The sequence below is a fragment of the Stegostoma tigrinum genome, chromosome 1 (assembly GCF_030684315.1).
Source record: "Stegostoma tigrinum isolate sSteTig4 chromosome 1, sSteTig4.hap1, whole genome shotgun sequence".
In the NCBI taxonomy this organism is placed as follows: Eukaryota; Metazoa; Chordata; class Chondrichthyes; order Orectolobiformes; family Stegostomatidae; genus Stegostoma; species Stegostoma tigrinum.
Genome location: NC_081354.1, coordinates 125,762,218 through 125,774,784, shown reverse-complemented (window position 1 = coordinate 125,774,784; position 12,567 = coordinate 125,762,218). Strand labels below are relative to the sequence as shown.

The window sequence follows — 12,567 nt, the reverse complement described above, 5'->3', positions numbered from 1 at the left end:
TCATCGATGATACTTCAGCTCAGCTTCATGCATTCTGATCAACGTTTATCTGAACTCTTAACACCACTCAGACTACTGTCAGCGTAGCCAACTTCCAAAATCTCCTCAAACTCAACCCTACTGTGAGAGAAACCCTTATCTACAACTAAAACACATCTAACCTCAAATCTTCTAATACTTCCCTTATCGATTACAGACGTTTTACGCACCCCACCCCTCATTGTGCATTTTCAGCTTTTATTCACTGTAAACTCAGCCAATTTTGCTTTTCATCATGTTCCCACCGTGCACTTAGTACACCCAATTGACCTCTGTTGCCAATTCTCGCAACACAGGTCCCCAGCAGCCAGAAATCACAACAATCTAAACAAGTTTTTATTAGGAGACAGGATACATATTCCACTGGGTTGTTATGGAGCTTTTAACCCTAATGGAGTAGTGTATTGTGATGGCTGCATAATTATGCAGAAGGTTTTCTATAGTAATTGTATTAATATCATGATTTAGCATCATCCATGGTCCCAGAAAGATTGTCCTGCAGTCACATTGAAGCAGTCTGGGAAGAGTGGCCTGCAGACTTTTGTTAAAAGTAAAGTGTAATATCACATAAATCTATATGCTCATTGGCTGGTAAGAAATTTCTTTTAGGGACTGTCCATAAATTTGTATAAATTAGAAAAGTATTATTCAGCACCACGAATTAGTAAAAGTCAGGACCAATATGATTAGAGATAATGGGAACTGCAGATGCTGGAGATTCCAAGATAATAAAATGTGAGGCTGGATGAACACAGCAGGCCAAGCAGCATCTCAGGAGCACAAAAGCTGACGTTTCGGGCCTAGACCCTTCATCAGAGAGGGGGATGGGGGGAGGGAACTGGAATAAATAGGGAGAGAGGGGGAGGCGGACCGAAGATGGAGAGTAAAGAAGATAGGTGGAGAGGGTGTAGGTGGGGAGGTAGGGAGGGGATAGGTCAGTCCAGGGAAGACGGACAGGTCAAGGAGGTGGGATGAGGTTAGTAGGTAGCTGGGGGTGCGGCTTGGGGTGGGAGGAAGGGATGGGTGAGAGGAAGAACCGGTTAGGGAGGCAGAGACAGGTTGGACTGGTTTTGGGATGCAGTGGGTGGGGGGGAAGAGCTGGGCTGGTTGTGTGGTGCAGTGGGGGGAGGGGATGAACTGGGCTGGTTTAGGGATGCAGTAGGGGAAGGGGAGATTTTGAAACTGGTGAAGTCCACATTGATACCATATGGCTGCAGGGTTCCCAGGCGGAATATGAGTTGCTGTTCCTGCAACCTTCGGGTGGCATCATTGTGGCAGTGCAGGAGGCCCATGATGGACATGTCATAAAGAGAATGGGAGGGGGAGTGGAAATGGTTTGCGACTGGGAGGTGCAGTTGTTTGTTGCGAACTGAGCGGAGGTGTTCTGCAAAGCGGTCCCCAAGCCTCCGCTTGGTTTCCCCAATGTAGAGGAAGCCGCACCGGGTACAGTGACCACTCTCTCCGTGACTCCCTTGTTCGCTAATCCGACCCCACCACCCAAGACATTTTTCCATCCCCTCCCCTGTCTGCTTTCCGGAGAGACCACTCTCTCCGTGACTCCCTTGTTCGCTCCACACTGCCCTCCAACCCCACCACACCCGGCACCTTCCCCTGCAACCGCAGGAAATGCTACACTTGTCCCCACACCTCCTCCCTCACCCCCATCCCAGGCCCCAAGATGACATTCCACATTAAGCAGAGGTTCACCTGCACATCTGCCAATGTGGTATACTGCATCCACTGTACCCGGTGCGGCTTCCTCTACATTGGGGAAACCAAGCGGAGGCTTGGGGACCGCTTTGCAGAACACCTCCGCTCAGTTCGCAACAAACAACTGCACCTCCCAGTCGCAAACGATTTCCACTCCCCCTCCCATTCTCTTTATGACATGTCCATCATGGGCCTCCTGCACTGCCACAATGATGCCACCCGAAGGTTGCAGGAACAGCAACTCATATTCCGCCTGGGAACCCTGCAGCCATATGGTATCAATGTGGACTTCACCAGTTTCAAAATCTCCCCTTCCCCTACTGCATCCCTAAACCAGCCCAGTTCATCCCCTCCCCCCACTGAACCACACAACCAGCCCAGCTCTTCCCCCCCACCCACTGCATCCCAAAACCAGTCCAACCTGTCTCTGCCTCCCTAACCGGTTCTTCCTCTCACCCATCCCTTCCTCCCACCCCAAGCCGCACCCCCAGCTACCTACTAACCTCATCCCACCTCCTTGACCTGTCCATCTTCCCTGGACTGACCTATCCCCTCCCTACCTCCCCACCTACACCCTCTCCACCTATCTTCTTTACTCTCCATCTCCGGTCCGCCTCCCCATCTCTCCCTATTTATTCCAGTTCCCTCCCCCCATCCCCCTCTCTGATGAAAGGTCTAGGCCCGAAACGTCAGCTTTTGTGCTCCTGAGATGCTGCTTGGCCTGCTGTGTTCATCCAGCCTCACATTTTATTACCAATATGATTAGGATCCCTACAGTATGGAAGCAAGTTGGTCGGCCCATCGAGTCCACACCAGCCGTCTAAACAGCATCCCACCCAGACTCAGACCTTACCCTATCCTTGGAACCCTGCACCTACCGTGGTGAATCCACCTAACCAACACAACGTGGACACTATGGACAATTCAGTATGGCCAATCCACCTAACCTGCATATCTTTGGACTGTGGGAGGAAACTGGAGCACCCAATGGAAACCCACAGATTGTTCTGAGTGCTGCTGTAGATTTGTTGGGCGGAAGGGCCTGTTTCCCCACTGCAGGAATTCTAAACAAATATTCCCATTAAAAGGTGAAAGGTGGGACCAATAAGTGTGGGAATCTTTGATGCTGGGGATATCTTGATTTGAATAAGGAGAAACAACAGTGGATGCCCTACAGGCATGTGGAAAGTTCAGGGAGTTGGTTAAAAAGCAGTTAGGGGCCGTGAAAAAAACAATGCTGGGTAACATGAAGAAAAACCCAAAAGCATTTTATGAGTATATTAGGGACAAAGAATGACAACAGAAAGAGTAGGTTCATTCAGGGATCAAAGTGGTAAACGCTGAAAGGAGCCAGTAGAAAGAGCCAAGATTTAAAATGAGAAGTTGCCATCTGTATTCACAGTACAGGTATAGGAATCAGGGAAAGGGACTGTGATATGTTTGACCAGTTTAGCTCCGAGAAGGACAAGGTATTAGTGGTTTTAGTAAGCCTCAAAGTGGATCAAGACCCAGGCCCAAATGAGATGCATCCAATGCTGCTGTGGAAGGAAAGGAAGGAGCTTATAGGGGCTTTGGCATTAATTTTCAAATCCTCTCCGGCCACAGGAGGGGTGCCAGATGGTAGGTATAAACCAGGAAAGTGCAAGTCAGCGCCTGTAACATCTGTGGGGAGGAAAGTTTGGAAAAACATCTGAGGAACAGATCAATCTTCACTTGGAACGCAGGGATTAACTGAGTATAGTCAGCATATCCCTGTAAAGGGGAGAGCTTGTCTAACAAATTTATTTGAATATTTTGGGTCAGTGACTTGATGTGTAGATGAGGGTACTGCTGTTGATATAGTCTACATGGACCTCAGTAAGGCTTTGGACAAGGTCTCACGTGGAAGACTGATCAAGAATCTAAGAGCCCATGGGGTCCAGGGCATTTTGACAAATTGGATCCACAATTAGCTTTGTGGCAGGAAGTAGAGGGTGATGGTCAAAAGAGGTTTTTTGTGACTGGAAGCCAATGTCGAGTGGCATACCATATGGTTCAGTGCTGCGTCCCTTGCTGTTTGTTGTGTATTAGTGATCTAGACATTAATATAGGAGGTATGATCAGTAAATTAGCAGATGCCATAAAAATTGGCAGAGTACTAAGTAGCAAGGAGGAAAATCTTATGATGATACCGGGGCTGGCCAGATAGGCTGAACAATGATAAGTGGAATTTAATCCTGAAAAGCACGAGGTGAAGCATTTTGGAAGAACTAACAAGGCAAGATGTTCACTTGAAATGATCTGACCCGAGTAAGTACAGACGTTCGAACAGACATTGATGTGCACATCTGTAATATCCTTGGAGGCAACGGGACAGGGAGTGAAGATGGTTAAAAAAGCATGTGGGAAACTTGGCTTCATACGTCAAGAAATTGAATACAAGATCTGAGAGGTTATGATGGAGCTCTATATAACCTTATTTTGACCACAGCTGTGCAGTTCTGGTTGCCACACTGTAGGAAGGATATTATTGCATTAAAGGGGGTGAAGAAGAGATTCACCAGTGTGTTGCCTGGGCTGGAGTGTGAAGAGTTGTGAAGACAGGCTAGATGAGTTGGGCCTGTTTTCCTTAAAGCAGACAAGGCAGACAAAGGATTTGATTGAGGTGTACAAAGCTCTGCGGGACATAGACATGGTAGATAAGGAGAACCACTTCCCCTTTAGCAGAGGGTCAATAGCCAGGGCACACACTTTTAAGATAAAGAGCAGGATGTTCAGAGGGTATCTAAGGAATTCACTGCCAGAAAGGATGACAGAAACAAGAAGCCTCAAGACATTTAATTAATTGGATAAGCACTTGAAACGCCATAGCATAGAAAGCTGTGGGCCAAAGTGTTGCATAATGGATACAAACAGATGGATATTTGACACAATGGGTCAAAGGACCACTTTCCATGCTGTAAAAACTCAATGCCTATGACTTTATGAACCACCCACCACTGCACACAGACACTGGGAAGCTCTATTAGTCAGCTTTGGACAAATAAAGAGTTTTGGACTCCATAATGCAGCCACTGTTGTCAATTAAAGTTTGAAAGTGATTTAAGCTACAACTGAGGCTCCAGAGAGAAATACAACAGCATGAAAAAGCTTGGGCATTCAGCATTGTAAAAGCTGCCATATAAATATGATTGTTCTGTTGGAAGGACATGAGCTGATGTGGCACTGCATGTAGTTGCTGATTCATCTTTTACAGCCAACTATCATTGCACTGCCTAATCAACACACATACTCCTATTTGACTCTCATTCACTGGTCTCAAAAAAGCCCCAGTACTCAAGTGTTATTGCTTAAGTAATTTGCTCTTTAGCTGGATATCTGTCAGTGGCAGACATCTGCTGTCAGGCATCCAACTGACAAGAGACAAAAGGACTTTATACAAAAACCAGGGAATAAAAGAAGAGAAAATATTTCCAAAAGTTATCAAATGGTTGACTGAAAAAGCAATTAGCTTTGTTCTTCCTGATCTGCCATAAATACAGACTTAACTCCAAAATCTTATTAAGTTGGAGAATCCCACTGCAATATTAGTAATAAACATTCTAGAGCATAATATTAAACTCTTCTATATTTTATTTAATTAAGTCATTAATGACTATGAAATAAACTAGAAATTCTTTACTCAATTAGTCATTGATAGACTGCCATGCTAACTTCTTCAATTACACCACACAGAAGTGAATTTTCAATCATTAGGTGCCTCCAAAGCACAATGGTAGAGTAAGTATGCACGGTAGGAGGGCAGTAGTAAGTTAACTGGTGTTATATGGATACAACCAGCTAACATTACACTGCCTTGCCACCATGCACAAAATATATAAAGCATTATTTGATCTATTTGTAGTTTCCTTTCCTTGTCTTGAAACAACAGAAGCACTAACCATGAAGCAGGTGGCAGGGCACTTAACGGCTGCTGTCTAAACAATATGCAGCCAGCTAACTGTACACTGCCTGCCTGTCTCAAGCACTTCAACATGTAAACTTAAAAGAGCTTTAGTCCAGAAATTCCTGTCAAAAATATATTGTTGGAATGATATATGCCTTGAAATAACATAAAGGCCACTGTTGGACCAGATTAACAAACTTTATTCATGCTCATGGCAAAACTGCAGATCTGTAGTATAGTTCTCAATATAAATACATTACATGTATGATGTATTAAATCATGTCAGCAATCTCTTCTGGTATACGTGTGAAAGATTTTACATCAATATCAACACCATAAACTCATTTAGTATTTAGAAACATACAAACAAAAAATGAACTACAAGTAATGCTTAAGTATTTGGAGGCAGAGGAACATGGTGATAACTTTCTAGAAATATTTTCATGAAATTTCCTTTCAACTTTCATGCCAGTCAAGCAAGTTATTCATGACTCAACATTGGACATCTGTAAACCAATCCACATGTATACCAACTGCTTCAGGAACCAGGAAAAGTTATATAAATGCAAGTTTGTGTTTCTTTATGCAGAGAACTAAAAGTGACTATCTCTATCCAGTCCGCCAGGCCCAAAAGTCACAGACTTCTAATCCTATTTACCCTTGATGTCCTTCAACACCCCGTCTTCCAAAAATGTAACTAACCATCACATTCATAAAATTTGTAATGTCTTCCCTATCCAGTGTATTCATCTTTAGCTACTCTACCCTCAACATCAAAATATACTGTATTTACATATTAATTCAGGGATCTAGTTTATCTACTTCTGACAGATACAGTGGAGTGAAATAGCCACTTTCTTCACTGTATATTCCAGTCACCACTCAATGCATTCTCTTGAAGTATAGGCATTTGACTTTCTGCAGACATTTCCCAATCGCCATCCCTGTGCTTTGAGGGTTAGGTGAGGTTAGATGTAAATTCTACAATTGACCATTGATACCAGTTCTGTTGGGATTCAAAAATCTCTGCAGAGGAAGTTAATTGCAGAAGATCAGAATAACTCACCTACAAATATTCTGGGCCGATACATTGTTTGCATAGATAAGGCTTTCTAACTTGTTTCTGCAAATGTGTTCCAATTGCTTCAATTAATGGTTAAAAATGAAATGGAATTGAAAATATATGGCATATTTTGTTTATAACAATCAGTTATGGATAAACACTAACTGCAATAACAAAGTGTAGAGCTGGATGAACACAGCAGGCCAAGCAGCATCTTAGGAGCACAATAGGTGTTTTTATAGGTTTACTGTTACTGGTACCAGTGCACGTGGAGGGAGAAAACCTGATCATGGAACACCGCTTCTCACAATCCAGCATTTGGTGGAATTAACAAGAATCAGCTTTGATGGATCTATGTAGGTGTCTATTGGTTGGAAAATATTGTTCAAGGGAGATAAGGATGAGTTCAGAAGAGATAAGGTCAGAAGGGGTTATAAAATTCAGCTTAACAAATATGCAGAAACTGTTGACTTTGTTGCTAATAAGTTTGGAATACAATAATTATATAGGAAGTCTTTTTTTGTTGGAAACTGTACTGTAATCAAGCTTCGGATATGATTCTGAGGTCTAAAATAAAATCAGAAAATTGAGGATTTGAGCTGGATTGTTATAACACAGAGGAGTCAGGTTCATAAGGAATAGTGTCTCCAGTTTCACAGCATAAGGCAGCTTGCTAGTCTGTAGACACAAACCCATCTCTGGCCTATTTTACATGAGGCTGCTTATGGTTTCCAAACAGTTACTCTCCCACTAGCAACCGATAACCATTCAAGTCAACTCTACTAAGGGCATTCTTCACTCACAGACCAGAATTTCTCAGACAGACGTTGAGCCCCATGCTGAGACCAAAGCCTGTTGGGGATGGATGAAGGCAGCTTTCTCGAGCCAGGCAAGAGGTAGTTGGGACAGTGAGGCCTTATTTAACTTTGGGTTTAGACGCAGAGAGGTATTTTCACCTTGTTAGAGATTCTAGGACCAGAGGGCATAATCTCAAGAGTAAGAGGTTGCCCATTTAAAAAAATGAGGAGGACTTTTGTTTTTCTTTAACGTGTCATCAGTCTTTAGAATTCTTTATGGCTGAAGGCTGTACAGGCTGAGTCATCAAGTATATTTATGACTAAGATAGATGGATTTTTAACCAGGAAAGGAATCAACGACAACAGGGAAAAAAATCAATAATGTGAAATTGAGGATTATCAGATCAGACCTCATTGAATAGTCGAACAAACTCAATGGACAGAATGGCCTATTTTTGTGTCTATGTCTTGTGGTTTTATAGTGATTAATATCCTTTCCCTAGAACAGATATTAAGCTAACTGGCCCATAATTTTTATGATTTTTGTCACTCTTTTTTTGAATGTAGAAATTACATTCTCTACTTTTCAATCAAATGGGAAATTTCTGGTATCAAGGAAGTTTTGGAGAATTAAAACTAATAATTCAAGCCACTTCTTTTAAGACACAAGGAAGATGGTCTTTGGGACCCAGGTACTTGTCAGCCCACAGCTCCAACAATTTACTCACTACCACTTTGCTGGTGACTGTGATTTTCCTGAGTGCTTTCCTCTCTTCCATTTCATCATTAGTCACTGCTGCTGGGATCTTACTTGTATCCTTTGCAATGAAGACCATGCAAAATACCTGTTCAATTCATCTTTTTTCATATTATCCATTATTAATCCTCCAGTCTCACAGTCTACAGGACCAGCACTCAGTTTGTTAATTATGTTCTTCTTTAAATATTTAGAGAGCCTCTAATTATCTGATTTTATATTTCTGGCTACCTTTCTTTTGACTCCATATTTTCCCTCCTTATTATTTTTCTGGCCATTCTTTGCAGTTCTTAATGTTCTGTCCAACCATCTTACCTCCAATTTAGCTTTTGCACCAAGAATTGGAATTTACTTCTGTTTCACAGAAATGCAAACAAAAATGTGCATTTTCACTGCTTATTCACCCGAGGGATAGTTGCAAGAGCTCTGCATTAAATGTATGCACAGGATACAGCTCACTGACTGACTTAAATGAGAAACTATGCATCAGTGAGCTGAGAGTAAAAAAAGGTGGAGGAAATTGCCTCTGATAGTGAAAAAAAACAGGAAGAATTTGCTTCACTATCAATACCTAATTTGAGAGGGGAGAGATTTAAGAAGGATTTCTTCATGCAGAAAGTGGTGCATATATGGAATGGACTGCCATTGAAAGTGGCTGAGGCAAGTAGAATAGCGACATTTAAAAAACATTTGGATAGGCACATGGATAGGAAGGATTTGGACGGATGTGGACCAAATGCAGGCAATTGGAACTAGCTGTGTGGGCACCATGGTCAGAATGGACCAACTTGGGCCAAAGGGCCTGTTTCCATGCTGTAATTCTCTATGACTTCAATACAGGTTTGTCTATTCGTACTGTACTTATGACACTAAATTCATGCAATGAGTGAAAATTTAACTGTGCACTGAGCCCCTCATAAAGATTGTAGCTGAAATGTGTCATTGATGATTTGAACCAGTGAATGTTCTACAGAAACTGATATAAAGGACTTTTCAAGGGATTGTAAAAGAAGCTTTGATCTATTTTTATCCCACACTATAACCACCTCTGCCCCTTCCACCCCAGCTGCAGTGTGTTTATAACCGTGAGGTACCACAAAATGTTTCACTGCTCTTAATTAGCATCACTTAATTGATAGAAGTAAATTCACTGAAAATGAAATTGTTTGAATCCCTCGTTATAAACATTTGATTACATATTACTGCTGCCCAGTACTCAGCCTTTCTTATACCTACTATAGTGCATGGTCCCATAATTCAATTATTTGTCTTTATGTGATTACCTTGGAAATGGGTCTATGATTGCATGAGAACAAGAGATCCTGCTTATAATCAAGACCAGGTGGCAAGATATCAGAAATTCTATCATACTCACCTGGAGTCAAAACATGGCCAACAAGACAAATGAATTGTATAGTCAAAGTGGCATCTAAAATACCTAACTAATAATCTACTTAATTGTGCTTTAAGCACAAAGGTGCAGCAATCAGTGTGTCTCTGAAGACTGGTGATGATGGAGTGCTCTCAGATGCAGTAGTACGGAGTGTAGCTAGCAGCTGCTGACCTGTCAGACACAACAGCCAGCTAGCAGTACACTGCCTTACTAATACATCTTTCTCATCTTCCCATCTTCCTTTCTTTATAAATCTGACACTATGCTTTGTTCTTCAATGTAACTGGGTTAATAACTTCTCAAATTTTGCATTTTTAGTCACTTGTAGATTAAAAATTTAACATAATAAACTGTAGTTAACAAATGCCGGCCTGGCTTGTAATAAATAGTGGATGTTATGTACTGCACCAGGGAATGACAGCAGAACATGTTATTCACACCACGTAGTTTATTATTTGTGTGAAACTGTAGTTAGTTTCTAAGTCAGTAAACAGAGATTGCTACATTGATTCATTATATGTATCCATGACTAACAAAATATATAAGCAGCATTGTTGGCAATGGCAACTTAATTCAGTAATTGCTTCATTTGACATTTTAATGGCTAGTTTAGTGAAAGGTATTTCGTGTTTGGGTTCCGTATAGTTGCCACATTAAGATATCCATCTTCCACCTTACATAAACTTAAGCTTGTCCAGAATTCTATTGTCTCTATGTTAAACTTGGCACCAATTTACCCATCACTCCAGTACTCATTGCTTCCTGATGCTGAAATGTTAAAATTCTCATCCTTGTTTTCAAATGTCTCACCCTTCTTTATCTCCGTAATGTCCTACAGTGCAACAACTCTGTAAAATCTCTGACCTTTTCTAATCTTGACCGCTTGCTAATCATCAGTTTTAATGACCCTGCCACTGGGAGCTTTGCCTTCAGCTACCTGGATCCTGAAGGCTGGAATACTACCCTTTAGTACCTGTGCCTCTCTATCTCTCTCTCTTCCTTGATGAATAAGATTTGGCTTACATCACAAACAGTGTAAATTTTGTACTGTACTGTTAAATCAGTGTTTTTTTCTCCCCATGCTATTGGCACATTTTCTAATTTGGCATCTGCATCTTGTGCCAAATTTTGCTCTATGAAGTACCGTATGGCAGTTTAGTACATTAAAGACAGTGAATAAATGCAAATTGTCATATTGTTGAAGGATTAACAGTTGTGCTTCAAGCCTTACAAGCTGATAGATGGATGTCTTGTAGTTGTTTATCAATGTAATACCTATGCATTCTGAATACGTTTTTATTGCCAACTTCCAATCATCAATCATTTTAAGCCCCAGTTGTGAGGTTATGAAGAAGACCTTTAACATTTGAAATCGGTACCTTAAACAGTCGGCCTACGTATTGCTGTGAACTCCACTTTGTTTCATTAGCAAGTTTCTTCATTATTTTCTCCTGTAAAATAAAATGGTAATGTACACAAAAACGGATTTATTTCGTACTTTGTACAGCCCAGAGCTCAATACGGACAGACTTGTTTATCTCTCTCAGTAACCTGCTTCTTTCCGTAGTTTTGAGTAAGGTGTACTTATACACAAATGTAGTAAATTGGATTGCTCACTCGTAACTGTAAATGAATGTGCATTTCTAAGAAATGAACGACACCAACCATTGCTCTCTTACCCGCACTGTCACATGGCTTTGCTATTTTTAAATGACGATCGCTCACCCAAATTCACTCTCAGCTTTTAGACGCCTAAATTTTTATTTCCCAAGTCAGTAGCATTTGTCAACTGGATACGTGAAAACTAAGGGACACTTACCCATTGTATCTCTCAAGGGACACTTACCCATTGCATCTCCTCTCCTGTCTTGATTTTACGGGGGAAAAGCTTCTCTAATTCCCATTCCATATTCCGGGATGGAAAGTGATCTAGGGTTAAACTACTATTTTAGGATAGATCAAGAGAAAGGCTATCCTTCGATCTGATTAAGGTCCTTTCTTAAACCTCCCTAATTCCCTTTCCAGCCTAATCATATACAATACATTCACTGCCTGACTGTGAAAGCCCTTCTCCGTACTGAATCCTGTAGCAGTTCCTCGTCCTCTGAGTCTCCCTGCCTCTTAGCTTTTGTTTTTAAAGCTCTTTTGAGCGCCGGGGCGAGCGGGAAACACCTCAGCTCTACCAGGATAGGTGGGCAGGTAGGAACCGCCTTCAATGTTACGACATCGGCTGAAGGGATTCCCTTGTCAAAAGCAGCGGGATTGCGGGGTGGGAATGCGCCCTCAGTGAGCTGGGGAGACTGTCCCCGGCCCGCCACTGCTAACAGAGGAATGGCGGGCCTTGGAATAAAAAGAATTACCAGGAGCAGAGAGCAGTTTAAGGCGGGAAGAGGGGCGGAATAAGAGGATAATAAGCATCTGATCACTTCAGCATATTATCAATGTAAGACTGATTAACTGAAGAAGCAGCGAAATGGTGATGAATGAACCTTAAAATAGTTACTCAAACTTCTGCATCTTAAAATGCAGCGGGATAATCTGCCCTCACACGAATAGAACTTTATTGTCATTGCACATCCCCTGCATAAATAATACCAGAATACTTTGATTCATTTAAGAAAGCTGAAAGCGCATTTATCAACCGTTCCCTAGCCTTAAGAGTTAAAAAAGTTATAGACAGTCCCTTCTTATGAATGCACAACATAATAAAGTGGCAGAAAGTTACCAAAGCTAAAGTGTGACAATATTCTTAATTCAAAGATATTTATGCTGTTTGAAAATATCAGTGTGTGGTGATTACAGTGAGGGATTTGGTCTGAAAATCCTTTTCAGGAGCATTCGGGGTGAAATTTTCCCAAAGTATTCATTCTTGTAAAACTGAAA

General features: G+C 41.6%; 1 protein-coding gene across 2 annotated transcripts in view; it reads right to left on the bottom strand.

Annotated features, from left to right (window-relative positions):
* The window catches only part of LOC125458676 (cell division cycle protein 20 homolog), a 104,765-nt gene extending 92,988 nt beyond the window's left edge, over positions 1 to 11,777 (bottom strand). Inside the window, exons 1-2 of one of the 2 annotated variants that reach the window (XM_048544123.2) lie at positions 11,531 to 11,777; positions 11,064 to 11,135 (exon numbers count right to left, since the gene is read on the bottom strand). In XM_048544123.2, the coding sequence (XP_048400080.1) occupies positions 11,064 to 11,135; positions 11,531 to 11,593 (135 nt within the window). In that variant the 5' untranslated portion in view covers positions 11,594 to 11,777. The remainder of the gene's footprint in view (positions 1 to 11,063; positions 11,136 to 11,530) is intronic. The other variant, XM_048544132.2, reaches the window with a different exon arrangement.
* Positions 11,778 to 12,567: the final 790 nt, after the last annotated feature.